This window comes from Geotrypetes seraphini, chromosome 15 (assembly GCF_902459505.1).
Source record: "Geotrypetes seraphini chromosome 15, aGeoSer1.1, whole genome shotgun sequence".
In the NCBI taxonomy this organism is placed as follows: Eukaryota; Metazoa; Chordata; class Amphibia; order Gymnophiona; family Dermophiidae; genus Geotrypetes; species Geotrypetes seraphini.
This window is the reverse complement of record NC_047098.1, coordinates 66,536,315-66,561,045: the sequence shown is the minus strand read 5'-3', so window position 1 is coordinate 66,561,045 and position 24,731 is coordinate 66,536,315. Positions and strand designations below refer to the sequence as shown.

General features: G+C 43.2%; 1 protein-coding gene and 1 long non-coding RNA gene across 2 annotated transcripts in view; one reads left to right on the top strand and one right to left on the bottom strand.

Moving 5' to 3' along the window:
- The window catches only part of LOC117349453, a 71,972-nt gene that overhangs the window by 6,073 nt on the left and 41,168 nt on the right, over positions 1-24,731 (bottom strand). Inside the window, exons 3-4 of the long non-coding RNA XR_004537164.1 lie at positions 15,990-16,039; positions 1,866-1,920 (exon numbers count right to left, since the gene is read on the bottom strand). This is a non-coding gene — a long non-coding RNA (uncharacterized LOC117349453). The remainder of the gene's footprint in view (positions 1-1,865; positions 1,921-15,989; positions 16,040-24,731) is intronic.
- The window catches only part of UNC45B (unc-45 myosin chaperone B), a 45,938-nt gene continuing 28,387 nt past the window's right edge, over positions 7,181-24,731 (top strand). The window contains exons 1-7 of the mRNA XM_033922952.1: positions 7,181-7,245; positions 14,430-14,593; positions 16,170-16,206; positions 17,012-17,187; positions 18,523-18,612; positions 21,183-21,350; positions 23,465-23,630. Of these exons, the coding sequence (XP_033778843.1) occupies positions 14,432-14,593; positions 16,170-16,206; positions 17,012-17,187; positions 18,523-18,612; positions 21,183-21,350; positions 23,465-23,630 (799 nt within the window). The 5' untranslated portion in view covers positions 7,181-7,245; positions 14,430-14,431. The remainder of the gene's footprint in view (positions 7,246-14,429; positions 14,594-16,169; positions 16,207-17,011; positions 17,188-18,522; positions 18,613-21,182; positions 21,351-23,464; positions 23,631-24,731) is intronic.

The window sequence follows — 24,731 nt, the reverse complement described above, 5'->3', positions numbered from 1 at the left end:
CAGATTATTACAGAGACCTTTCCATTCTGTGTGAAATTTATAGATCTATTTTGCTTCATTGTGCTTTCAATTATCTGAGCAGGTCTGTTTTTGTTGTTGTGCTGGTGTTGAAGAAACTTTTTGAGACCGTGTTTTAGCTTCCATTCTTGATACAAGAATGAAGAAGCAGATCCTTGAAAGCTCCCCCCTCCCGCCCAACTTATCATGGTCCCTGAGGATAGGGAAGTAGAGTGCCAGCATTTGCCCTTTACAGTAGATGAGGGCTGCATTTGAATGAAATTTGATAGACAATTTAGGAAAGTGAGGCAACACTTATGTGGACAGAAAGATACACAAACTGGAGGATTTTCAAAGGCCTGTTTCCATGGAGGAATTAGGTTAAAAAGAAATCCTCTCTCACATCTGTTAGCATTCTTGCATTGGAGTGTGTGGCGTGGTGGTTGAAGCTACAGCCTCAGCACCCTGGGGTTGTGGGTTCAAACCCCGCACTGCTCCTTGTGACCCTGGGCAAGTCACTTAATCCTCCATAGCCCCAGGAACGTTAGATAGATTGTGAGCCCACCTGGACAGATAGGGAAAATGCTTGAGTACCTGATTGTAAAACCGCTTAGAAAACCTTGATAAGCGGTATATAAAATCCTAATAAAACTTAAACTTAATAATAAACTATCATTTTATTGTTCTATTTTGCCCCAACCTGAAGAATGATTTCTTCTTCTCTTATCCTTATTTTATATAGAGGGGCACATCCAAAGTCGGAAGCGGAGAAAAGGCCATTTTCAAAACCGGCAACCCCACAAGATGTCCAATTTTTTTATTTGGGGGGGCCTCTAGGATATCCAACCTTTTTGCCATTTTTAACCACAAAAACATCCAAGTTCAAATCCAGACCATTTGGACAAGGGAGGGGCCAGCATTGTAATGGACTGGCCACACAGACATGCCATCAGAGCAGTAGCACCTTAGAAGGCACTGCTGTGAACTTCACATAAAGGGTGTCAGAAGTACATCTCACTATAACCCTCTTATAATGTATGGTGAGCCCTCCAAAATTCCAACAAAACCTACTATACCCATCTGTCTACCACCCCAATAGTCTTTATGGCTGCAGGTGGCATCTATATGACAGTATAGTAGGATTTTGGTGAGCTCACACTTTCCACCATAAATGTAGTGGTTAGAGTGGCTTATGGGCCTGGGTCCTCCTCTCTATGGCTCACTAGTTCACTCACCAGGCTACTTAAGACACCTGTGTGATGCTCTACTAGGATTTCCCATACTAGGTGCTGCTGTTCTACAGACAGGAATGTACTGTTTCATTCAGATTTTTTTTTGGGTGGGAGGAGATCAGTGACCATTAAGGAAGAGTGGGTCATAACATAATCTTTATAGTGGTCAGCTAGTCAGTTTGGGTACCTTTTTGGCACATAGACACTGTTAAAGCAGGTCTAACTCATAACATCTAAGTTCCATGCAGGATGTCTTGGGAAAGGTTTGATTATTACCACAAGATATCCAAGTCTAACCATACCCAAAGCACGCCCAGAATACGCCTCCAACATGCCCCCATTTAGTTTGGAATACACAGTGGCTAGGATGTCTCATAAGATGTCCAGAAAGATGGTTTGAAAATCAGAACTTGAATGACTGGGAGATTAGGCTCTCCAAGTGCCGATTAATGCCATTTTTTGGTCATCTTAGTGTTTTGAAAATGCCCCTAATAGTGTAATGTTACCCGTGTTCCTTTATTCTGTTCCAGAGAACTTACTGTACATCAAAAGCCTTGAAATGGCAATTGAATTTTGCATATACTGGTGATATTATACTTTCACACTATCCAGAGGATGAGTCCATCACAAACTTACTTCTTCGTCATGGTCGTGATATGTGCTAAAATGTCTCTGATTGTTGAAATGTGATCTGGAAGAACAACACCAGAATAAATTGAAAGGTTATCATAAATTAAAATGAGAACCTCCATGTAAAGAGGAGATCATTTTATCCTCAGATTGAATCACATTGAAACAACACAAGTGGTACAGAATACAATCATGAAATATACTGCAGGTGTTTGTCTTGGAATAAATCACAATGAATATTAGGCTTCTACATATACACTAGATTTATGCACTGCCACCAGTGCAGTGACCATTGGTCACCCACCTTGCACTAAACCTTACTACATCTCAGTATAATCCTTCCTGCTGCACCTCAGCAGCCCACATTACTATCGCATCTCTTCAATACATATACCCATCACAGTTGCTCCAAGTTTCAAGTTTATTTAAAATTTCTTATACTGCATAATCAACCTTCTAGGCGGTGTACAAATTCATAAAAAAAAACATAAAACATACTTTAGCTAAAATACAAGTTTAAGCTTCCATTGCATCACCAAACAGTAACAATAACTTTCGAAGACTTTTAAAAACAAAGACAAACAGGAACAAAAGGTAAAAAGGCAAGAACTACAATAGTCAAAGTAAAAGAGAATAATTAAGGAAAAAACAATAGGAGGGACTGCTATAAATAATGTTGAACTCAATTGCCCTTAAAAGGACAGTTAGGTCTTGAAGGCATCAAGAAAGAGAAATGTCTTTAGCTTCGTCTTAAAATTAGTCGAGTTAATCTTTTCCAATTTTTGGTTTATGAACTTTATTTCTGATTGATTATTTAGATCTATCGGGTGAATTAGTTGGACATCATCTACATAAGCAAACATTGAGAATCTGATAGATTGCCCTAATGTTAAAAGGGGGGCCAAATATTGAAAAGTAGGGGAGATAAGATGGAACCCTGGGGGATACCATAATCAGTTGTAAATGAATCAGACGAGGTTGAGTTAAATACTACCTTGGAGGAACGATCTGTAAAAAAAGATGAAAACCAGTCCAAGACCTGGTCTTTGATTCCAATTTCACACAGACGAGACAGAAGAAGCTTATGATCTATCGTGTCAAATGCCGATGATAGATCTAAAGAAATAAGTAAAACGGACTGGTGATGGTCGAGATGATAAAGAATTTTTGTAGTCAACCCAATAAGTGAAAGTTCTGTGGAATGATATTGATGGAATCCGGTTTGGTTTGAATGAAGCAACAAACATTCATGTTTGTTTGCCAAGAAAGGAATGTTTGAAATGGGTCGATAGTTTGAAATCACTTGTGAACTAATTGTATAGTCTTTGATTATGGGATGAATAATTGCTTCCTTCCATACTTTTGGAAGAGTTCCTGTACTTACACTAGTGCAGATCAAATTTAAAATATGAGGTCCAAAATATGAAAAAAAGTTTTAGAAAGATTGGTGGAATAGTCTTCGACTTGGAACCTTTTATGTTTAGTGTGTTCAAAGTTCTCTGTAAATCTTGAAGAGTGGGTAGGGTAAATGTTGAACATTTAGGGCTCCTTTTACTAAGCCATGCGCGACTTTTCATCACGGGCTAACCCCTGCGCTGGACAAAAACTACCACCTGCTGAAGAGGCGGTAGCGGCTAGCACGTCCGGCGGTTTAGCGCACGCTATTACGCCCGTTAAACCACTAGCGCGGCTTAGTAAAAGGAGCCCTTAGAGATAGGGAGATTTACAGTCTCAGATTTTTTAATGAAGTCCACTGTATAGGGAGAAGTGGAGTCTATGCTAACAATACTTGATTGGGAAATGGAGCCTCTAATTTTTTTTATTTTCTTGATAAGATAAGAGGCAATTGCTTGAGCTGAAGGAGGTGGAGCTGTCAATTTGGACATGAATATGGATGAGATAGATTTACAAAGAACAGAAGTAGAGCATGCAAATTGATCTCATGCATATTCATTGTGGATATCCTGGAAACCTGATTGGCTAGGTGTATCCGAAGGATTGGGTTGAGAACCCCTGCTCTATAGTTCTCCATTAGCTCCAACCTAAACCCTGGCCAAGACCTGCCCAGGCTCCGCCCCCCATGATAATAGTACTTGTAAATGCCATTTCTTCCATTCATTTTTCATATACTGGACACACAATATAATCTTATTAACAATACACAACGGTAACCACAAAATTAAACATTACAAAGCACACTTTTCCCCCTCCCCACCACTGCACTGCACTCCACCCCCATATGTAGGGTTACCATATGATTCCAGAAAAAGGAGGAAAGATTGAGACATCTAGGTTTTACTTCCAGGGAAAACAATGGAAGTAAAACCCAGTTGTCTCAATCCATCCTCCTTTTTCTGGAGCCATATGGTAACCCTACCCATATGCAATGTCTCCCTCTCTTTCACTTTCCACCATCTCTCTCACTCTCTCATTCCATCCCTTCCTGCAAAGGGAGTAGGGAAAGAGAGATAGGGATCCAGGGTGCATCTCTCCAACTCCCTTTACTGCAACATCCAACATTTCTCCTTCTCTTATCCCCCGGATTGTGTGCAACATCTTTTGCCCCTGCCCACCAGCCCCATGCCCAACATTTCTCCTTCTATCACCCCTCTCCAGCACCATGTGACATCTCTTCCTCTATTCCCTCCACTACCATGTCCAACATTCCGCCCTCTTGCATCCCTTTCCATCTGTCTCACTTTTCCCTCTCCAGCACCACATCCAACATTTCTCTCTCTCATCTCTCTCCACCTCACTCCTCACCCACCACCATGTCCAACAATTGTCTCCCTCCCAATTTTCATCTTTCTTCCTTTCCCCGTGTACACAATCTCTTTCCCTCTCACACCCATGTTGGTTGGCAGCAAGATGCCGCTTCCAGGAGTGTGCTGTGTAAATACAGCATCGTTCCCGTTACCACTATGGCTGAGGGTATTAGAGGGGAATAGGTAGCTGCAGTTAGGAATGAGAGGAAGTCTAAGAGGCTGGATGGAGACTAGGAACATAAAGAGCGGAGTTGGCAAATGCACGATCTCCATTTTGCCTGCATCTCCAACTTCTCTATATTTTTGCTCCTAATTTTGCTTTTACCCCTTCCCTTTCATCTTACCTGCTGCACAGGGAGCAGACTACTCCATGGTCCTTTCCTTAGAATCCTGAAATCTCAAATCAGCCTGCAGATGCACTCTGTTGCTGGATGTACACTTCTCAGCACTGGATTCATGTGGGATGCGACACAGGGAAAGAGTTGTGCCTTGTGCTTCAAGTAAGAGCAAAAAATCTTTACAGTTGTGTTTTTCAAAAACTGCTGCTCTATTAAAGCTTCCTTTGGAGGTATTTTTATTTTTAAGTTTAGCTGTGTTTTTCAATTTTGGAAAATTAAGTTACTTTGGTTTTTGATCGCACTTTTCTGTACAAGATGTCTATGCTTGGTAATATTATAAAATTGTATAAATAAATTAAAAAAAAAAAAAAAGCTTCCTATGGAGGGAGCTGTGCCTTGCTCTGGGAGTTAATGTAGGGTTACCCCGCCCCATTCTGTCCCAGGCCTCTCTCTCTAGGTTTGTAGATTTTAAGATTGCCTTTTTTCTATTTTCCAGATTTCCATCTTTTAAAGACAGAATTTTTCTCTCTCTTTTGATTTCTAGCGTTTGAGAAAACATTAACCTTTCTACAAGCTTTTATCCTTTAGAACAAACCTTTCTCCTCTCTCCAGAAGTCCCTACAAAACTTTTTTCTCCAATTTATTTTTATTCTAAAAGGCCACGGAGGTTTGGGTGTGGCTATAAGGGGAGATGAGGAGGCCACTACATCCTTTTTAAAAAAGAAAAAAAAAAAAAATATATAGAAATTCCAGTGTCCACTACAATTAAGTATCTGGGAGTCATTCTTGACTCTACTTTGTCTTTTAAACCCCAGATAAAATCAGTGGTTGCTCCATAGGTTAAAGGATTTTTTGCCAGTGGATGATTTTTGTACAGTGATCAGTGCAGTATTGACCCCTACACTTGATTACTGCAATGCCGTTTACTTAGGCTTGCCAAAGTATATGATTCGGGCATTGCAGCTGGTACAAAACGCTGCAGTGCGATTAATTGTAGGGGCTGCTAGATCAGATCATATAACTCCAATTAATCAGTCTTCATTGGCTACCCATCTTCACTCAGATTGAGTTTAAAGTGCTTTGTTTGATCTACAAATTACGATGCACTCAACAGCCAGCAGTGATGAGCAATATTTTAAAGCCTGGCCTCCACACGCACACCAAACCATCATGCTTTGCCTGCAGTAAGCAACAATTCTCCAATCCGGCAATGCAAATAAAGCCATTAATATTGAAATGCCATGTAAACTAGCAGAGCGATTGATGCTCTAACATGGCTTTCTGATGCACAAAAAAGGTGTTCGCTTTTAGTGATCTGAAAAAAGTGACTGATCAAGACCAGTTGATTACCTGTCCTACCTATAGTTCAGCCCTGAAATTAATATATTTATAATATACCATACCTTCTACCTTCCAGCATCTGGAAACCCTATCACTGTCCTGCTCCTCATGTTCAGAAGCCCCCACCCCCCCACCTTCCATTGTTCAGGGAACTAGATAGCAGTCAAGTGCTGTAGTGGGAAAGCTTACTTCAACTGGCATCGCTGGCTCTGGCAGTCCCTAAGACATTTCTCATCAACAAATTGTTGCCTACTGCAGGCAAAGCATGATGGTTTGGTGTGTGTGGAGGTCAAAATAGAGAACCTAAATGGGCCGCCACGTGAGCGGATCGCCGGACTTGATGGACCTCGGTCTGATCCGGTGAAGGCATTTCTTATGCCAGGGTTGGGCCTGTTTCCAAAATAGTCCACAAAACTTCCAGACTCGGATTTGGATGTTATATTGAAAATGCTCTACCATATATCATTTATTTTCTGCCATGCTCTCTTCCATTATGCCTTCTCTCTCCCTTTCAATTTTTTCAGAAGTCTGTTGCACGCCTCATTTTCCACCAGTCACATTTGTTCCTCAGTCCCCAGCTGTTCCTTCCATAAATAGACAGAGGGTCTGGAATTTGGATAAGAGTATCCACAGGGAAACACTTGTAGTAATTGCAGGTTTAAAGACACATTTACACTTCCTGATTCATCATAATACATCTACCAGTATTACAAACATAATTACATTATTTTTGATGTGGTAATTTGCTAATTATCTCCCCCCTGTTTTCAGGTAGCAGCTTTTTCCAAATTTTCCAGCTCTGCCCCTTCTAACATTTGTTTGGTCTGCCATGCTCCTCCTATGGCCCTGGGTTATTTATAAAATGCAGGAACTGTGCTTCACATACCATTCAGTGCCAGAGCACAGAGAGCCAAGACCTGACCATCCCGGAGCTTTCCTTAGGTAAGTCACTGAGGGCGCATGGCTTCTGTTAACATTCATGTAATTGAATGCTACATTTGTGGAAGAAACCTTTGACATAACTGCTGTCGAGCAACAGGTGATAAAGACCATACGAGCTTTTACTGCCAAATAAGGACTGCAGCATCTTGGCTGATTAGATTGTAAACTTCCCAAAGCCATGAGGCTGCTAGATAACGGGGGCACGCTGTCTCCCTCCTCTCAGATATGCATGATATTTGGGGGCAGTGCGTAGGGTGGATTAGGGTCTTTTTTCAACTTTTCCTGCTATTTACACAACCCTATAATGACTGGAACAGAATAAAGCATTCAGTTTTCAATCAGAATAAATGACGGTCCATCCACACCTTGGGGTGATGCATTAATTTTGCATAAAGAACTCCGGATTCGTAGGCGTGTTTTTGATGTGGACTGGGCCCTATATGGGACATTCTACATTTTAATAGAACTTGAGTTAATGGTATGTATTTATTCCATTTTGTATACTGTTCTCCCAGGGGAACTCAGAAAGGTTTACATGAATTTAGTCGGGTACTCAAGCTTTTTTCCCTGTCTGTCCTGGTGGGCTCACAATCTATCTAATGTACCCGGGGTGATGGGGGGATTAAGTGACTTGCCCAAGGGCACAAGGAGCAGCGTGGGTTTGAACTCACCACCTCAGGATGCTGAGGCTGTAGCTTTAACAACTGCGCTAGTATTTTTTTCCTAACAATTTTACACTTGTGTATTTAGAATTTTGTGCTCAGTCTGGGAGCATTGAAAGGCTCTTTTTTATGTTGCTGGGAATAAACGCTGTGCCCCCCATTGTATTCCTATGAGCTGCATGGCATTTAACCAGTGGCGTAGTAAGAGAGGCGGGGGGGGGGAGATGGACAGCCCCAGGCATCATCTTGGTGGGGGCACTGGTACCTCTCCACTTCCTCCCGCACCTTCCCATTCTTCCCCCGCCGTGCGTGCCTTCAATTCCCTGCCGCCATACCTCTAACTCTTTGTGGCACGAGCAGCAGTTCCAACCTACTGCTCGCGCCAGCCTCGGCGCTCCCCTCTGATGTTATCTCCAGATCCCACGACAAGGAAGTGGCATGAGAGGGAGATCCAACGCTGGCGCAGGCAGCAAGATGCGCCTCATGCTAGGCAGCTAAATAGGTAGAAGGGAAGGGAAACGCATGCGGCAGGAGGGAGCGGGGAGGTGGAGAAGAGGGCAAGAGGGATTGCCACCAGCCTCGCTACGCCACTGCACTTAACACACACTAATGGATTAGTGCATGCTGTATCCATTAGTGTTACTTAGTAAAAGGAGCCCTTACAGATGCTATTGCTGAAGGGAAAGTTGGTGGAGGTAAGGGGGGGAGGCAGCGATTTTAGTTTACTGTCATCAACATTTTGTTGTCCATTGGGACATAATACACGTCTCCTACCTACCATATTCCCCAACAGACTAAGTTCCAAGAACACAACAACACGAACCAGGGCCCTGGACTCTGATGATCCCTGGAGCAAGCCATCCATCATCCCACTGAACCCAGAAACAGTGACCTGGAACGAAAGGTGTAAACCTTATACCCCCCTCCCCCACCCAAAAGCCCAATCCAAACGCAACAACCAAAAGACCCAACCCCCCCCCATCCTCCCCTCCCCCCCCAGGTACTCTCCACCCCTCTGCCCAAAAACTCTCCACCCCATGAATTGCAAACTGCCCAGATTAGGACAACCACCTTAATATGGCATTATGTCCCTTTGGGTTCAAGGACTGCAAATAGGGTTCCCAGATGTTCAGGAACAAAAGCTTCCTCTGTGATTTTAGTTTAAATGGATGACAGTGTTGATGTTAGGAATTTTTTATAATTTTATTGTAGGGAATTGGAGAATTATGGATGTTTTAACATTTTTATATTAATTGTCACATCTTGAAGGGGTCCTTTTACTAAACTGAACTTACAATCCTTACTGCAGGGTACACTTAGGTACTTAGCGGAAATTTTGGCATTGGTGCACATTACCCATATGCTAAAAAATATCTTTTAGTGCTAGGCTGGGTCTGGGGGTGGAGAATGAGGGCCCGATTCTAAAAATGGCATCCAGATTGTAGGCCAAGGTAGGCATCCTACTGACATCTAACGGAACAATCAGGACGCATATTTGTAACGTAGGCATTGTTCATACTTGTAGAGAGTAGAGAAAGCAAATGTTGCATACCTGTAACAGGTGTTCTCCGTGGACAGCAGGATACAACAGCCACACATGTGGGGTGACATCACAGCTGACGTTGCCTAGCGGCCCTTGTCAAAGAGCTCAGAATTAACTTAAAGTTCTGAGCTCCCTACCCACTCGTAGTCAATAGTAACAGAACACTCAGTATACCTTCAGTTATATATCAAAGCTTATAATAAAAATAAATTCAGAAAGGGTAGGGTTGGGAGGGTTTGTGTGGCTGTTGTATCCCGCTGTCCATGGAGAACACCTGTTACAGGTATGCAACATTTGCTTTCTCCATGGACAAGCAGGATAACAACATCCACACATGTGGAGATTCCCAAGCTGAGGGTTATATTAACCAGATATTATGGAGGGGGAAGTAAACTGAATTCATTAAGAATAATCCAGAATAAAGATAATGCAATGTAAATAGATATTTATTTTAATAATGCAAAGAAAATAAATCGCATCAGTCTGAAACTGTAGCAGGCAAATATTCCTGATTACATGATTGATCTAAACAATAATGTTTAACAAATGTAGATGGGCTACTCCAAGTAGCCGCTTGACATATATCATATATGACATATATCTTTAAAAAAGAAATAGTAACGGATTTAGCTCTAATCTAATGAGCAGTTATTATTGGTTTTACTGGTTGATTTTTGTAACAGTATGATATGCAATCTGATAACCAATTCAACAAAGTTCTTTTGGAAACTGGTTTGCCAAAATTTGAAGGATTGTACGACAAAAATAGTTGAGAAAGCAATGTTACTTACCGTAACAGTTGTTATCCAGGGACAGCAGGCAGCTATTCTCACTAGTGGGTGATGTCATCTGACAGAGCCCCGATACGGACATCTTGCAAGCATGTCTTGCTTGAAGAAACTCAGAAGTTTCGAGATGCCCGCACCGCGCATGCGCCAGTGCCTTCCCGCCCGATGGTCCGAGCGCGTCTCCTCAGTTCAGGTAGCTAGCAGAGAAGCCAACCCAGGGGAGGTGGGTGGGACGTGAGAATAGCTGCCTGCTGTCCCTGGATAACAACTGTTACGGTAAGTAACATTGCTTTATCCCAGGACAAGCAGGCAGGTATTCTCACTAGTGGGTGACCTCCAAGCTAACCTCAATGGGATGGTGGGAGAGTTGGCAACTTAGGAGAACAAATTTTGTAACACTGTTTGGCCAAACTGTCCATCCCTTCTGGAGAAAGTATCCAGACAATAATGAGAGGTGAATGTATGAACCGAGGACCAAGTGGCAGCCTTACAAATCTCCTCAATCGGTGTCGATCTGAGGAAGGCTACAGAGGCTGCCATTGCTCTGACCTTATGGGCTGTGACCTTACAGGGAAGGGGTAATCCAGCCTGGGCATAGCAGAAAGAGATACAAGCTGCCATCCAGTTGGAGATGGTGCGCTTCGATACAGGTCGTCCCAACTTGTTTGGATCAAAGGAGATGAAAAGTTGAGGAGCAGTTCTGTGTGGTTTGGTACGATCCAAGCAGAAAGCCAAAGCACGTTTACAGTCCAGAGTGTGAAGAGCTGATTCTCCAGGATGAGAATGAGGCTTTGGAAAAAACACTGGAAGCACAATGGATTGGTTGAGATGAAATTCAGAGACCACTTTAGGCAGGAATTTCGGATGAGTGCGGAGGACCACCTTGTCATGATGGAAGACTGTAAAAGGCGGGTCCGCCACTAAGGCCTGAAGCTCACTGACCCTGCGAGCAGACGTGAGGGCCACTAGAAAAACCACTTTCCAAGTGAGAAACTTTAGCGGAGCCTTGTTGAGAGGCTCAACGGAGGTTTCATAAGCTGAGAAAGGACAACATTGAGATCCCAAACTACTGGAGGCGGTTTGAGGGGAGGATTGACATGAAAAAGTCCTTTCATAAATCTGGAAACCACAGGATGAGAAGAGAGAGGTTTCCCTTGTAGAGGCTGATGGAAAGCCGCATTAACATTCAGGTGGACTCGTATAGATGTAGACTTGAGACCAGACTGAGACAGATGTAGAAGATAGTCTAATACGGAGGATAGGGAGGCTCATTGAGGCTCCTTGGAATTGGAAACACACCAGGAAGAAAATCTAGTCCACTTCTGGGAGTAGCATTGACGAGTAGCAGGCTTCCGGGAAGCCTCTAAGACATCCCTCACCGCCTGGGAAAACTGGTGAGGGGTTACGTTAAGAGGAACCAAGCTGTCAGGTGGAGAGACTGCAGGTTGGGATGAAGCAGAGACCAGTAAGCAGTGAAGGAAACACTGGAAGTAGGCACGGCTCCCTGCTGCTGAGGTGAAGGAGAAGGGAGAACCAAGGTTGTCTGGGCCACCGAGGAGCTATCAGAATCATGGTGGCATGGTCGGACTTCAGCTTGACCAGAGTCTTTTGAATGAGAGGAAACGGAGGAAACGCATACAGAAAGCGATTCCCCCAATCCAGCAGAAAAGCATCTGCCTCGAGGCGATGAGGAGCGTAGATCCTGGAGCAAAATTGAGGCAGCTTGAAATTGTGGGGAGCCGCAAAGAGGTTTATCTGAGGTGTCCCCCACTGAGCGAAGATCTGATGAAGGGTCCCGGAATGGAGTGTCCATTCGTGAGGCTGGAGAAGACGACTCAGGTTGTCCGCCAAGACATTGTCCTTCCCCTGAATGTAGACAGCTCCGAGGAAGGCGTTGTGGTGAATCGCCCAATCCCAGACTCTGAGAGCTTCCTGGCAGAGGGAGGCCGAGCCCGTGCCCTCCTGCTTGTTGACATAATACATGGCGACCTGATTGTCGGTGCGAATGAGGACCAGCATGTCGTGAAGCAGATGTTGAAAAGCTTGAAGAGCATTGAAGATGGCCCTGAGCTCCAGAAGATTGATTTGATGGAGTCGGTCCGCACTGGTCCAGAATCCCTGAGTGCGAAGACCATCCAGATGAGCTCCCCAGGCATAGTTCGAGGAATCGGTTGTGAGAACCTTCTGGTGGGGAGGAGTGTGAAACAGCAAACCTCTGGATAGATTTGAAGAGGTCATCCACCAAAGTAGAGACTGCCGAAGAACAGGAGTGACGACGATGTGTCGAGACAACGGATCTGATACCTGAGTCCATTGAGATGCCAGGGTCCACTGAGGAATTCTGAGATTGAGCCTGGCAAACAGCGTCACATGAACTGTAGAGGCCATGTGGCCCAGGAGGACCATCATGTGTCTCGCTGAGATGGACTGGCGAGAAGACACAGACTGGCAGAGATGAAGAAGAGCATCCATGCGCTGAGGACGAAGGAACGCTCTGAGGAGAATGGTATCCAGGACCGCCCCGATGAAGGGGAGAGACTGGGTAGGTTGTAGATGAGATTTGGGAAAGTTGATCTCGAATCCCAAACTCTGCAGGAACAGAATCGTGGACAGGGTCGCCGAGATGACCCCTGAGGCCGAGGGAGCCTTGATCAGCCAGTCGTCGAGGTAGGGAAATACCTGAAGACCTTGGTTCCGGAGTACCGCAGCCACCACCACCAGACACTTCATGAAGATTCTGGGGGACGAAGACAGGCCGAATGGAAGTACTCGATACTGTAGATGGAGATGTCCCACCCGAAATCTGAAGAACTTGCGAGAGGCCGGATGAATGTAGGCCTCCTTGAGATCCAGAGAGCATAACCAGTCGTTCTGCTCGAGGAGGGGGTAGAGAGATGCAAGTGTCAGCATGCGAAACCTCTCTTTGACTAGGAATTTGTTGAGGACCCTGAGGTCCAAAATGGGTCGCAGGTCGCCCGTCTTCTTCGGAACAAGGAAGTACCAGGAGTAAAACCCCTGGTTCAGTTGGTCCGTCGGGACCGGCTCTACGGCACGAAGCCGGAGCAAAGCCTGAGCTACTTGAAGAAGAAGAGCGGTCTGAGTCAAGTTGGAAGGATACTCTCTTGGAGGGTGGTCCGGAGGGACCCGATGGAAATGAAGAGAGTATCCCTCCCTGATGATAGTAAGGACCCAGAGGTCGGTTGTTATGGCCTCCCAGCGATGATAAAAATGATGGAGGCGCCCTCCGATGGGAAAAACAGGGGTAGGCAGAACGAGGTTGGTTATGCTCTCGACGAGACAGTCAAAAAGGCTGAGTGGCCTTAGGGACAGCAGGCGACTGAGACTTAGGCTGGCCCTTCTGTGGAGGCTGACACTTCGCCGGTTGCCTCGCAAGTGGAGCTTGCCTCGGCTGGTAACGCCGCTGATAGATCAACGGTGGACGAGAAGGACGGGACTGCTGAGGCTTCGGCTTCGGCCTAAGAATGTATTGGAAGGACTTTTCATGATCAGACAACTTCTTCGTGACAGTCTCGATGGATTCGTCAAAAAGATCCGCCCCAGCACATGGGACGTTCGCCAGGCGATTTCTGCCTATGGGGTCCATATCAATGGTCCGCAACCAGGCCAAACGACGCATCGCTACCGAGCAGGCCGCCGTTCGGGCAGAGAGCTCGAACGCATCATAGGCAGATTGCATCAACTGAAGCCGAAGTTGGGACAGCGAAGCAACCACTTCCTCAAACTCAAACCGAGCCTGGGACTCGATGTATGGTGTGAATTTCCTAAGCACAGGCAGAAAAAATTCCAAGTAGGCTGCAAAGTGGAAATTGTAATTCAGGACTCGGGACGTCATCATAGAATTCTGATAGATGGCGTTCTCACAGGTCATGCCAGGGAATTAAAGTAAACTTAATCAGGTTAGGCTGCGTCCATCTAAACCAGAGGGCTTTTGTATTAATTTGGACATGTTAAAATATTTGAGGAGGCTTGATAAGTAAAAACAGAGTGTTTGCTTAGAGTTAATCTTTTTTTTTGTTTATGTTTATTCTTTGGGTGTTTTGAGTGTGGATGTTGGTGTGCAAATATCTATTTTATGGTTGCAGTGATTTTATATAGCTTCATTGTATATCTTGCTGTAATGATAACTAGTCAAAATTCTAACGTCATGAGCAACTTTTTCTCTCCTTTAAGACATGGAGGATCCAATTCAGTTAAAGGAGGAAGGTAACAAGTTCTTCCAGGCCAATGACTATGAGCGTGCCATTGAAAGTTACAGCAAAGCACTCAAGCTGATTAGTGACAAGAAGATTCAGGCCGTGCTTTACAGAAATCGGGCCGCCTGCTACCTGAAAAAGGTAAGGAACCCAAATCCATGAAGATGCAGAGCTGTTCAAAGCAGGTTTCTGCTTAACATGGGGCTGAAATAATTCAAAATGGTGGAAAATGGTGTCTAATCATTGCAATAGTTTGTCAATGGCCCCCAAATCTTATTAAAATTATTATAATTCCCTTTTTGTATGGCAATTGTTCCAATTCTTTTTTGGTTTGGTTCTCTTTTTTCATTGTTGGACATTGGGTTTTTTGAAGCCTATTTGTTTAAATAAGACAGATTTGAAGGGAGGGTTGTAATTACATACAAAAATTGTGACGTCATCAATAAAAACTGTTGAAACTTAAACACAAGAATATTTTCTGTACATGCCATTGCCGATATGCTTAGCTTTGGCCACTAAACCCATAAGAGGAGGCCTCTATTTTTTCAGATTTCACTGGCAATTTGTTTAAATAATCTGCTGGCTGTTTGCTCTTTCTTACTGGCTCTGGCTAGATAAACTCACTCAGCTTGTAGCTTTTAATATTATCAGACTGGACAGTAGCTAAGTAAGGGTGAGCAGTGCCCTTCTACTATTTATTATTTCTATAGCGCTAAAAGGTGTATGCAGCACTGTACATTTTAACATACAATAGACGGTCCCTTTCCTCGGGATAGGTTCTACGTTCTTCTAAAATAAAATAAAACATTTTCTGGGGTCAAGTGGGGGCACTGGGCTGTTCTCCTAGTTGATGAGCTTTGTGAGCGCAGACGGGAGATGTCTGCCGCTCCCTGTTGCTGTTTTCTTGGACTGGGGAGTTGCTTGTTTTAGTCTTTTCGATTTCATATCATGTACTGTCTATGCCAGTATTAGGTTCTACGCTGGTGCGACTGCTTGTTCTGTAATGTTTTTGTACTATTCCCAGCCGATTGTACTTCTATACCTGTATATTGCTCGGCTGCATTTGTGTTTCTTGTATGCCCTTTGTTCCTTTGGTTGACCTCAATAAACATGATTTACCAAAAAAAACAACAACCAATAGACGGTCCCTGCTCAGAAGAGCTTACAGTCTAATGTAGACAGGACATTTCAGGGCTGCTGTGTGTATGTGCGCGTGCCCCCTTCCCTTTCCTCCGTACCTTTTTAACTTCTCCCTCCGGCGTGAGCAGCATGCCCACTTCAGTGTCAGCTCACCCTTTGACGTCATTTCCTAGGCGTGGGTCCCGTAAAAATGACATCGGAGAGAGTGCTAGGGCTGATGCAGGCAGCAACCTGGCGCCAGGGATGTAAAAAAAGGTACGGGAGAAGGCAAGGAGCATGCATGCTCAGTAAGGAGAGGAGGAGGGCGGCCGCGCCCTTAGGAAGACCGCACCACTAACTCTGGATTCCTTAAACAACTTTCTTTAATACAACCGTTAAAACAACAAAATTAACTTACAGTTCAGTTGAATCCTTATTTCAAATCTGCCACCTTTCCATCAACCATTGCTGCAAGTGAAAAAAAAAATCATTTGAATTTGTTATTCTCCCAGTTCTGCGGGAGGTAGCTGTAAAAGAGGAACATCGAGGCCGAGGATTTAATGTTAATAATATGCCCTGTTTCTTTTCAATCTCATAGGAAAATTATGTACAAGCAGCAACAGATGCATCAAAAGGTATGTGAGAAGGGATGTAGTTTTGACTCCTTTACTCTTACAAGTTCATGAACTCATCCTAGAAAAAGTGCATATATCGCCCTGCTGAATATCACTATGGTCACCTTCGAAGTACTCCCCTTGGGAAGCTATGCACCGACACCAGCACCTTCAAAGCAATTTTGGATCTCTTTTTCTGGAATGTCGTCATATTAACCTTAATGTCCTGAATGTCATCAAAATGGCTTCCTTTATCTTTGGGTAAAGAAAAAGTCACTGGGGGCTAGGGAGGGTGTTCCCATACACTCATTTCTTTACTGGCTAAAAACTCCCTCACGGACAGTGCTATGTGAGCTGCTGCAAGAGCCATGAGGGACCATTTTTGGTTAAAATTTTCCTGTTTCTCTATCGATGTTTATACTTGGTCTGCTATGCTTCTCAGTCAGCTGATGATTTTGACGCACAATTCAACAAAGTTTTGCAATGTTTTTGTCAGTTCTATTCATTACTGGCCGCCATGACCTCTCTTCTTCAGTGACACTTTTTCTCCCCGCAGAAAAACTTTTAATCTATTTGTACACTGCCTTTTTCTTCATGGTATTATCCCCATAAACTTGGACTAACATGTCCCCGATTTCAAACTGCTTAGAAGCTGAGATGGATAATTTGCAGTCTTTACGCTGCTCTCCCCTTAAAGACTCCTGGTTTTCTTTTGCTATTGATGCAACCTATCAGAATGCCCTAAAGCATATACTATACAAAAGTAAACAGCGTTTATACTATTTTCACTGTATTCAATAAAACAATGCTCCCTCCTCTATTTCAGCAATAGATGTCGATGCATCTGACGTGAAGGCACTTTACAGGCGCTGCCAAGCACTGGAAAAACTAGGCAAGCTGGACCAAGCTTTCAAGGATGTGCAGAGATGTGCTACCATTGAGCCCAAAAACCGAACCTTCCAGGAAACGTTGCGGCGACTGGGAATTGAAATTCAAAAAAAGGTAAGACCTGTGGCGGCCTTTGCTGTCCTGGTGGTTTCTTTGCACTGCAATGATTTCCAGGTAGGCTGGTGGTGAGCCAGGCATCTCCGTGTCTTTCTTTCAAACCCTGGAGCCAGCGACAGCAGTGGAAACTTTTTCTCACCTTTTGCACTGGCGCATGACTTCAGACTTCCTCAGCATTCTGCTCCTTCACACAAGAGGTGCAACACACGTAGCAGCAGTGCAAAGTTCCTTCCCTCCTCCCATCCCACTCTCCATATACACTGCCATGCTGGAGCAATGCAAGCTTCCTCCACCCAGCCTACTCTCACGCACACACTGCCATATCATGGAACAGATACAGCACAGGCAGTGGCAGCTCACTACAATCCACCTCCCCACTCACGTAGGGTTACCATATTTTACAAAGGAAAACCCCAGACATATAATCCCACCCCGTTCTGTCCCCAGCAAGCCTCACGTCTGGAGGGCCTCGAGCATGCACGGATGTGTGTGATATCCTCCGCGCATGCTCAGAGGTCCTCCATATGCGGCCAGAGTTCATCGGGGCTATAAAGAGGACATGTCCAGGGTTACCCTACACACACCAGGACAGAACAGCTACAGCATGGGCAGAAGCAATGCAAGCTTCCTCTATCCTGCTTCCCACACACTGCCATACCACAGAAGAGGTATACCACAGGCAGTAGCAGTGCTAACTTTTTCTCAACCTACCCTTACTGCCTCAGTACAGGCACAAGTAGTAAAGCTCCATAGTTGTCATCAAACCTAATTTGCAGATTTTTGATAAGTTGCCATGGCCATTTCCAGTCGCATCAGCCAATCAGTGTCAAGGATCTGCCTTAGTCCTACCTACTCTCCACCCAAGCCCTTCCATTTTATAAGTGATGTCGTAACTCCTCCCTAATCCCCCTTGTTTTGTTTCCTAGAGAAATTGAACAAGGATGTCACGCTACCTAAACCATCTACTGCCCTCAGATCGAATTGATTTCTGGGGCTTTTTTTTTTTCTTCTTCTTGTTAGGCGCCATCAACTCATGCTCGAGTCCTAGCAACTTGATGAATTGCCAGGATATTCCTGGTTTAAAATACCGCACCTAACCACACCTCCTTTTCATGTAGGCGACTCGCTGATTTCCACATGGAACTGAATCATTTTTCATTGTTTTTTAATTCGCTTTTAATGGAAGTCAAACATTTGAAGTTCCGTGTGAAAATGGGCTAGGCATTTATGGAATCAGGCCCGGTGTGTTTCTCTCCTGAACCCTGGCTATGGTGCTGTTACTTTGATGAGTTTGTACTGTCTGCTCCTAAGGCTGCTCTCGTTCTTTCTCAGCTGCATGCACAGTTTTCAACAGATTCCAGGGTGCAGAAGATGTTTGATGTGCTGCTGGATCCAAACAGCGAGAAAGAAACGCGAGAGAAGGTGAAAATCCTCTTTGTGACAAGAGTTTTGGGCTTGTGAGAGAGTCAGTTGTACTTTTGTAAGTCTGTAGACATACAGCAGTGCCTCTCAAACTGTGTGCCCTGAAGAGAATCCAGAATTTTACTTCATTTTCAAAAATTCTCTTCATAAGTATACACTAGAATAGATAACATGTGTGTTGCATACGTAAGAGTCTGTCAATGAGCGTCTGTGTGTGTAAGATACAACCACCCAGACAAGCATCATTTTGTTTCAAGTTAGTTTGGGGATTGGCACCCACGTACCTGTTATCTCATTTCGTGCTATATAACCCCAGGAGGGTAACCAGGAATTGCAACTTATTTGTATACCCAAGGATTTTAGGCTGTAAACTTAGGTCTTTTTTAGACAGGATGATCTGATCTGTTAGCGATCCGATCCGTGAGGTTGCTGGCCGCCCGATTCATGATGTGTCCTCATGCAAATGGGGGCGATCGGAGTCACGCCTCCAACCGACCGCTTGGATCGCTGAAGAACGATCCTGACGCATGCACAGACCATCTTCTTTGCCTGTAGATGGTCTTCGCATGCTTACAGAGCTTGAAACTTTTGTACTTCGCGAGCCTGTGGTTTTAACCTGCTTTAAACTCATGGGGCTTGCACTGCGGGAAGGGCAGGAGAGTCGGAGCAGCGAGCAGGGCAGTCGGAAAGGACGTGAGCGACTGGTCCTCAGCAATCACTTATTTTTTGATCGGCCAGCCCAGTCGGTGTTCCTGCAATTTTTTAGTGAATCGCTGCCTTTCTACATATGCATGCACGGATTGGATCGGATGCAAGGTTAGTGAATCGGGTCGGAGTCGCAAAGTGGTTGGGACACGATCGGTGTCCTTAGTGAATCTAGCCTTTGGTGGTCCTTTTACTAGCGCCAAAATGCTAAGATGGATGTCTTAGCATTTAGCATGTGCCGATCTTTAGCGTGCATAAATTAGTTAGCGTACCTTCAATATATTTAGAAATGATCTAGAAACAGGGACGAAGTGCGAAGTAATAAAATTTGCAGACGACACCAAACTATTTAGTAGAGTTGGGACTAAAGAGGACTGTGAAGATTTACAAAGGGACCTGAACAAACTAGGAGAGTGGGTGACGAGATGGCAGATGAAGTTTAATGTAGAGAAATGTAAAGTCTTGCATGTAGGAAACAGAAACCCGAAGTACAGCTATACAATGGGAGGGATGTTACTGAATGAGAGTACCCAAGAAAGGGACTTGGGGGTAATGGTGGACATGACAATGAAGCCGACGGCACAGTGCGCAGCGGCCACTAAGAGAGCGAATAGAATGCTAGGTATAATCAAGAAGGGTACTACAACCAGAACGAAATAAGTTATCCTGCCGTTGTATCGGGCGATGGTCGAGAGGGTTCAGAAGAGAACAACACGTTTGATAAAAGGTACGGAAAACCTTTCATATGCTGAAAGATTAGAGAAACAGGGGCTCTTTTCCCTGGAAAAGCAGAGACTTAGAGGGGATATGATAGAGACTTACAAGATCATGAAGGGCATAGAGAAAGTGGAAAGGGACAGATTTTTCAAACGTTCGAAAACTACAAGAACGAGAGGGCATTCAAAAAAATTAAGAGGGGACAGATTCAAAACGAATGCTAGGAAGTTTTTCTTCACCCAACGGGTGGTGGACACCTGGAATGCGCTTCCAGAGGGCGTGATAGGACAGAGTACGGTATTAGGGTTCAAGAAGGGATTGGACACTTTTCTGAAGGAAAAGGGGATAGAGGACTACTACACAGGTCCTGGACCTGTTGGGCTGCCATGCGAGCAGACTACTGGGCATGATGGACCTCTGATCTGACCCAGCAGAGGCACTTCTTATGTTCTTACATTCTTATGTTCTTAATAAAAGGACCCCTTGGATTTTCAGCTCTGACGGAAATTAAATTTAAAAAAAAGAGAACAACCACTGATTGTGGATGATGAAATGCGTGTTTGCTTTTCGACTTTCAACATGTTTTGAGTTTATGTGCATTCAAAAACAAGCATATCCATTGCATTGATTAACAATTCTATTCTATCTACTTTAATTTCACCATTGTTACAATTACCCAGACATAGCTTAAAGAACTTCAAATAAATAACTCCCAAATTTAATTTTTTTTTGTAGTAGCGGGAATGATGGGAGGGAAGGGAGGTAATTTTATGTATTATAAGATAAATTAGAAAGATTGTCAAGTGATATATTTAATTTTTATGTTTTGATGTTTGTACACTTGATGTAAGATTGAAAATGAATAAAGATATAAAAAAAAAATAATAATAATAATTTTTTTTTGTTGGGTTTGCAATCTTATCATTTCAATTATAATGTGCCATGAAAAACATTTGCTCCGTTTAGTATGCCGGAGCTGAAAAAAAGTTTGAGAGACACTGATATACATTATTTGTGTGTGTGTGTGTGTGTGGTGCAGAGTTTTCTTGACTGAGATAAAGATTTCTGAACTGTATAAGAGAGATCTCAAGCCCATGGAAGAAAGTTTTGCAGTATAAGGGTTTCACGGAAAATTCCATTTTCCTCAGGCTGCCAACAATCTGATTGTTCTCAGTCGGGAAGACGCAGGAGCAGAGAAGATTTTCCAGAGCAACGGTATCAGCCTTCTTCTTCAGCTGATGGGCTCTAAGGACCCAGAAATGGTTTTGTCAGCAATAAGAACAATCTCAGGAATGTGCGGTGGGCATAAAGCACGGGTAAGCAAGCAACTCTCAGGCACAAATGGGGCCAAATTCAGCAAATGGCACCGGGGAAAACTAGTGCTCAGTGCTTCAGAATGAGTGCCAGCTATAGAACAGCGCCTAGTGGGGATTCTCTCACCCATCGTATGCCAGCTGAAACCTGGTGTAAATTCTGGCACGCAACTTGGGCATGTAATTCTGTGGAAAACCCTTGACCTGCCCTTTTTGTTTTGTGCCCAAGAGAATTTGGGTGCGGACCTTTCTAGAATTGTTTGCAGCCAGATTTTATGCGTGAATCCAAAGTAGAGCTAATAGGTTATAGTTGGATTGGGAGGGAATGGGTTAAAAATTTTAATGTTTTAATGTTGAATATGATAGAGATTGTATTCAATTCAATTTAACTGTTATCTATTGTTATACTTGTTGTAAGATGTAAAATGAATAAAGATTTAAAAAAAAAAACCCCAAAGTAGAGCCAATTAATATCAATAATTGATTGTTAACTAATTTATTTGTGTGCAAATCTAATCTAAGACACAATTTTTGATCGCTCTAGGCCTAAATAGGTTCAAGGTAACGTACAATTCAAAAGAAGAATTCAGGAGTAAGGAGAGTCTTTTACAGGGAAGAATAGAGTGGACATTAGAAGTAGTTTGCATTGGATGAGGATATGCCCTCCCATTAGATGTTCGATTAGAGAACTCGCTTGAAAAATTTAAAGCCAAACTTAAAGATGCCTTTACTCTTTAGTATCAGCTGCCGCTTCTCAAACCTTTAATTCTTGTGAAGCTTTGAAACATCAAATGCTTCCTCTGAAGCGATTCCTATCCTAATGTTTTGCCACTCCCCATTTACCGACCTTTTTTAAATTAATTTTACTTCGATATATTTTGAACAACCTTTCCCTCCCCTACTTTCCTTTTGTTCCATGTACGCTAAACTGAATTCGTCTAGGATTTTTAATATCTGAAAAAAATATTGCTTTTATTTACCTATTTTAATTTAATTGTTTTCTGCAATCTTTTTATATTGTACACCGTTTAGACACTTGTTTTGATAGACGGTATATCAGAAATAAAGAAACTTGAAACTTCTTTGATTCAAAGCAGCAGATTTCGGCATCACATGCACTAGGGGATAATGGGTGCAAGGCACGAATAAGCACACTCGCCTCTGGTAGATATTTAACAAAAATCCTAAAAATATCTCTACAAGTTTGTTTCAATAAAAAGCTCATAAAAAGATTTTTTTTTTTAATGTGAAAAAACGCAGTTAATACTTTAAAGTGCTTAAGAAAGTGCCTTAAAGTGCTCAGTCACCAACCAAAAAAGTGCATATGTACCATCAAAAGTACCAGCGCTGGTTGTAATGAGGGACCGTCATTGCACTGAAGCGACCCTCATTCTGCCCTCCATAGTAATATAAACGATAGTAAATACTAAGCAGTTCATTTGTTACTTATCTGATGAATAGGAGGCAGGTTATGGCAATCATGCAGCACTGTATCCAATATATTATAGTATTTTTAATGCTCTAAAACACCCCCGTGTTCTGTTGAAAATGGCCTCCCTTCGACTCGAGTTTCGCCAACAGCGTCGTCAGGAAGGGGGCTAAAAAGAAATAAACATAAAAAACATCCATGACTTTTTGGTTGAAAATTCAAACAAATAAACTTTATTAGATCATAGTTGAAATTAACAAAAGAGTCCTTCCATAAAAATATAAATACTGATACTATAATGGTGTTTATAAACTTACTCTCAGAACCACAGGAACACCTCAAAGAGGGTAACAAAAGCAGAGCGGGACTTTGCCGCTTCTAGCCCTGATTTAAATGCACTCTGGGATAAAACACGTCACAAAATGACGCAGAATTCGTAACATACCTTACTAGTTGAGAACTTCTGAAAACCCGCCCCTTCTAATTCAAACTAACCTATCAAAGTTGGAACCATTCAATTTCTTTGTTCATACCTCCGGGATTTAGTGTCTGGCTTTTGAGTACCAGGTTCAATAATATCGCCTTGTATACAAAGGATATCAGCACTCAAAGTAGAATGCGGTTAGCAGTGAGCACATTGTACAGGAGAGAGACGCCCATAACATAGGTTTCTTAATTCTCCCTGTAGGCCACGGCCATTCTGCACTTGGTGGGACTTGACAAGATTGGTAGGACTATGGCTGTGGACCACGAAGAAATTGCATTGGCCGTATGTAACTTATTCCAGACTATCATAGATTCTTTAACTGGTGAGGACAAAAAAGAACATGGAAAGGAAGAAGCCTTGGTATTGGGTAAGTAGAAAGCGACCCTGGGATCAGATGGAGGGGGTTTACCATTCTTTATCTCATCAGTTATTAGTGAAGCTGGTTCTGTGTAAGTTACGGTTTCTTTTCTTGGATCAACTTAAGAACTCAGAGTTGAAGAACCTGAGCTTTTGCGATTGACCAGGTTGCAGTTTCATTTCATTTGTACTTTTGGGACAGATTTAATTCTAATTAATTTGGATATCTGTCTTACACTTTACATTTCAATGGTTCAAGGTGGACTAACAAAACTCAAAGCAATAATGCAACACATTGATAATAGATTACATGCATAAAATCAGGCCTCTTAAGAAGCTTTTTAAAAGGAATTTCTGAAACAACCAAGGGCTCCTTTTACGAAGGTGCGCTAGCGTTTTTAGAGCACGCACCAGATTAACGCACGTTAGCCAAAAAACTACTGCCTGCTCAAGAGGAGGTGGTAGCGGCAAGCGCGGGGGGGCATATTAGTGCGTGCTATTCCGCGAGTTAAGGCCCTAACGCACCTTCGTAAAAGGAGCCCTATAATCTTTATAGGACATCAACAGCACCATTTTAGAAAAGTTGTACGAGTAACAATACTGATATTTTTGTGAATATGTTTAGGGCTGTGACATATTTTACAATACCAGGGCAGCACATGTAGTGTGTTATAAAATCCAAACCCAACGTCTGTGCCCACGGGCTACCTCACACAATATACAGAGTGCCCACTAGCAATCCCTCATGTGCATGGGGAAGATGGAGGCCCAGGTAGCACAATGTATTAGAAAAAGCGAATGGCCTCTTGATAGACATCTTGAAAACGAAACAAACATTTGGGATCCACAGAACAGAAAATTGGCCATACGTGTACATAACATTTGTCTTATTCTTGAGCTAAGACATTACCTAATTATGCACTGAGGGGATCAATCTATTACAAGGCATCTAGGATAAGAGAATAAGCAGGTGCTTATTTCAAGCCGATTCTATAAACCCCTGCATTTAAAAAATAAAATAAAATACTAGCACATGTGGCAAAAAATGGGCCTACTTTTAAGGCCTGACCACCTATACTAGCTTTTTGGATGTTATAAACACTGGTGCCTA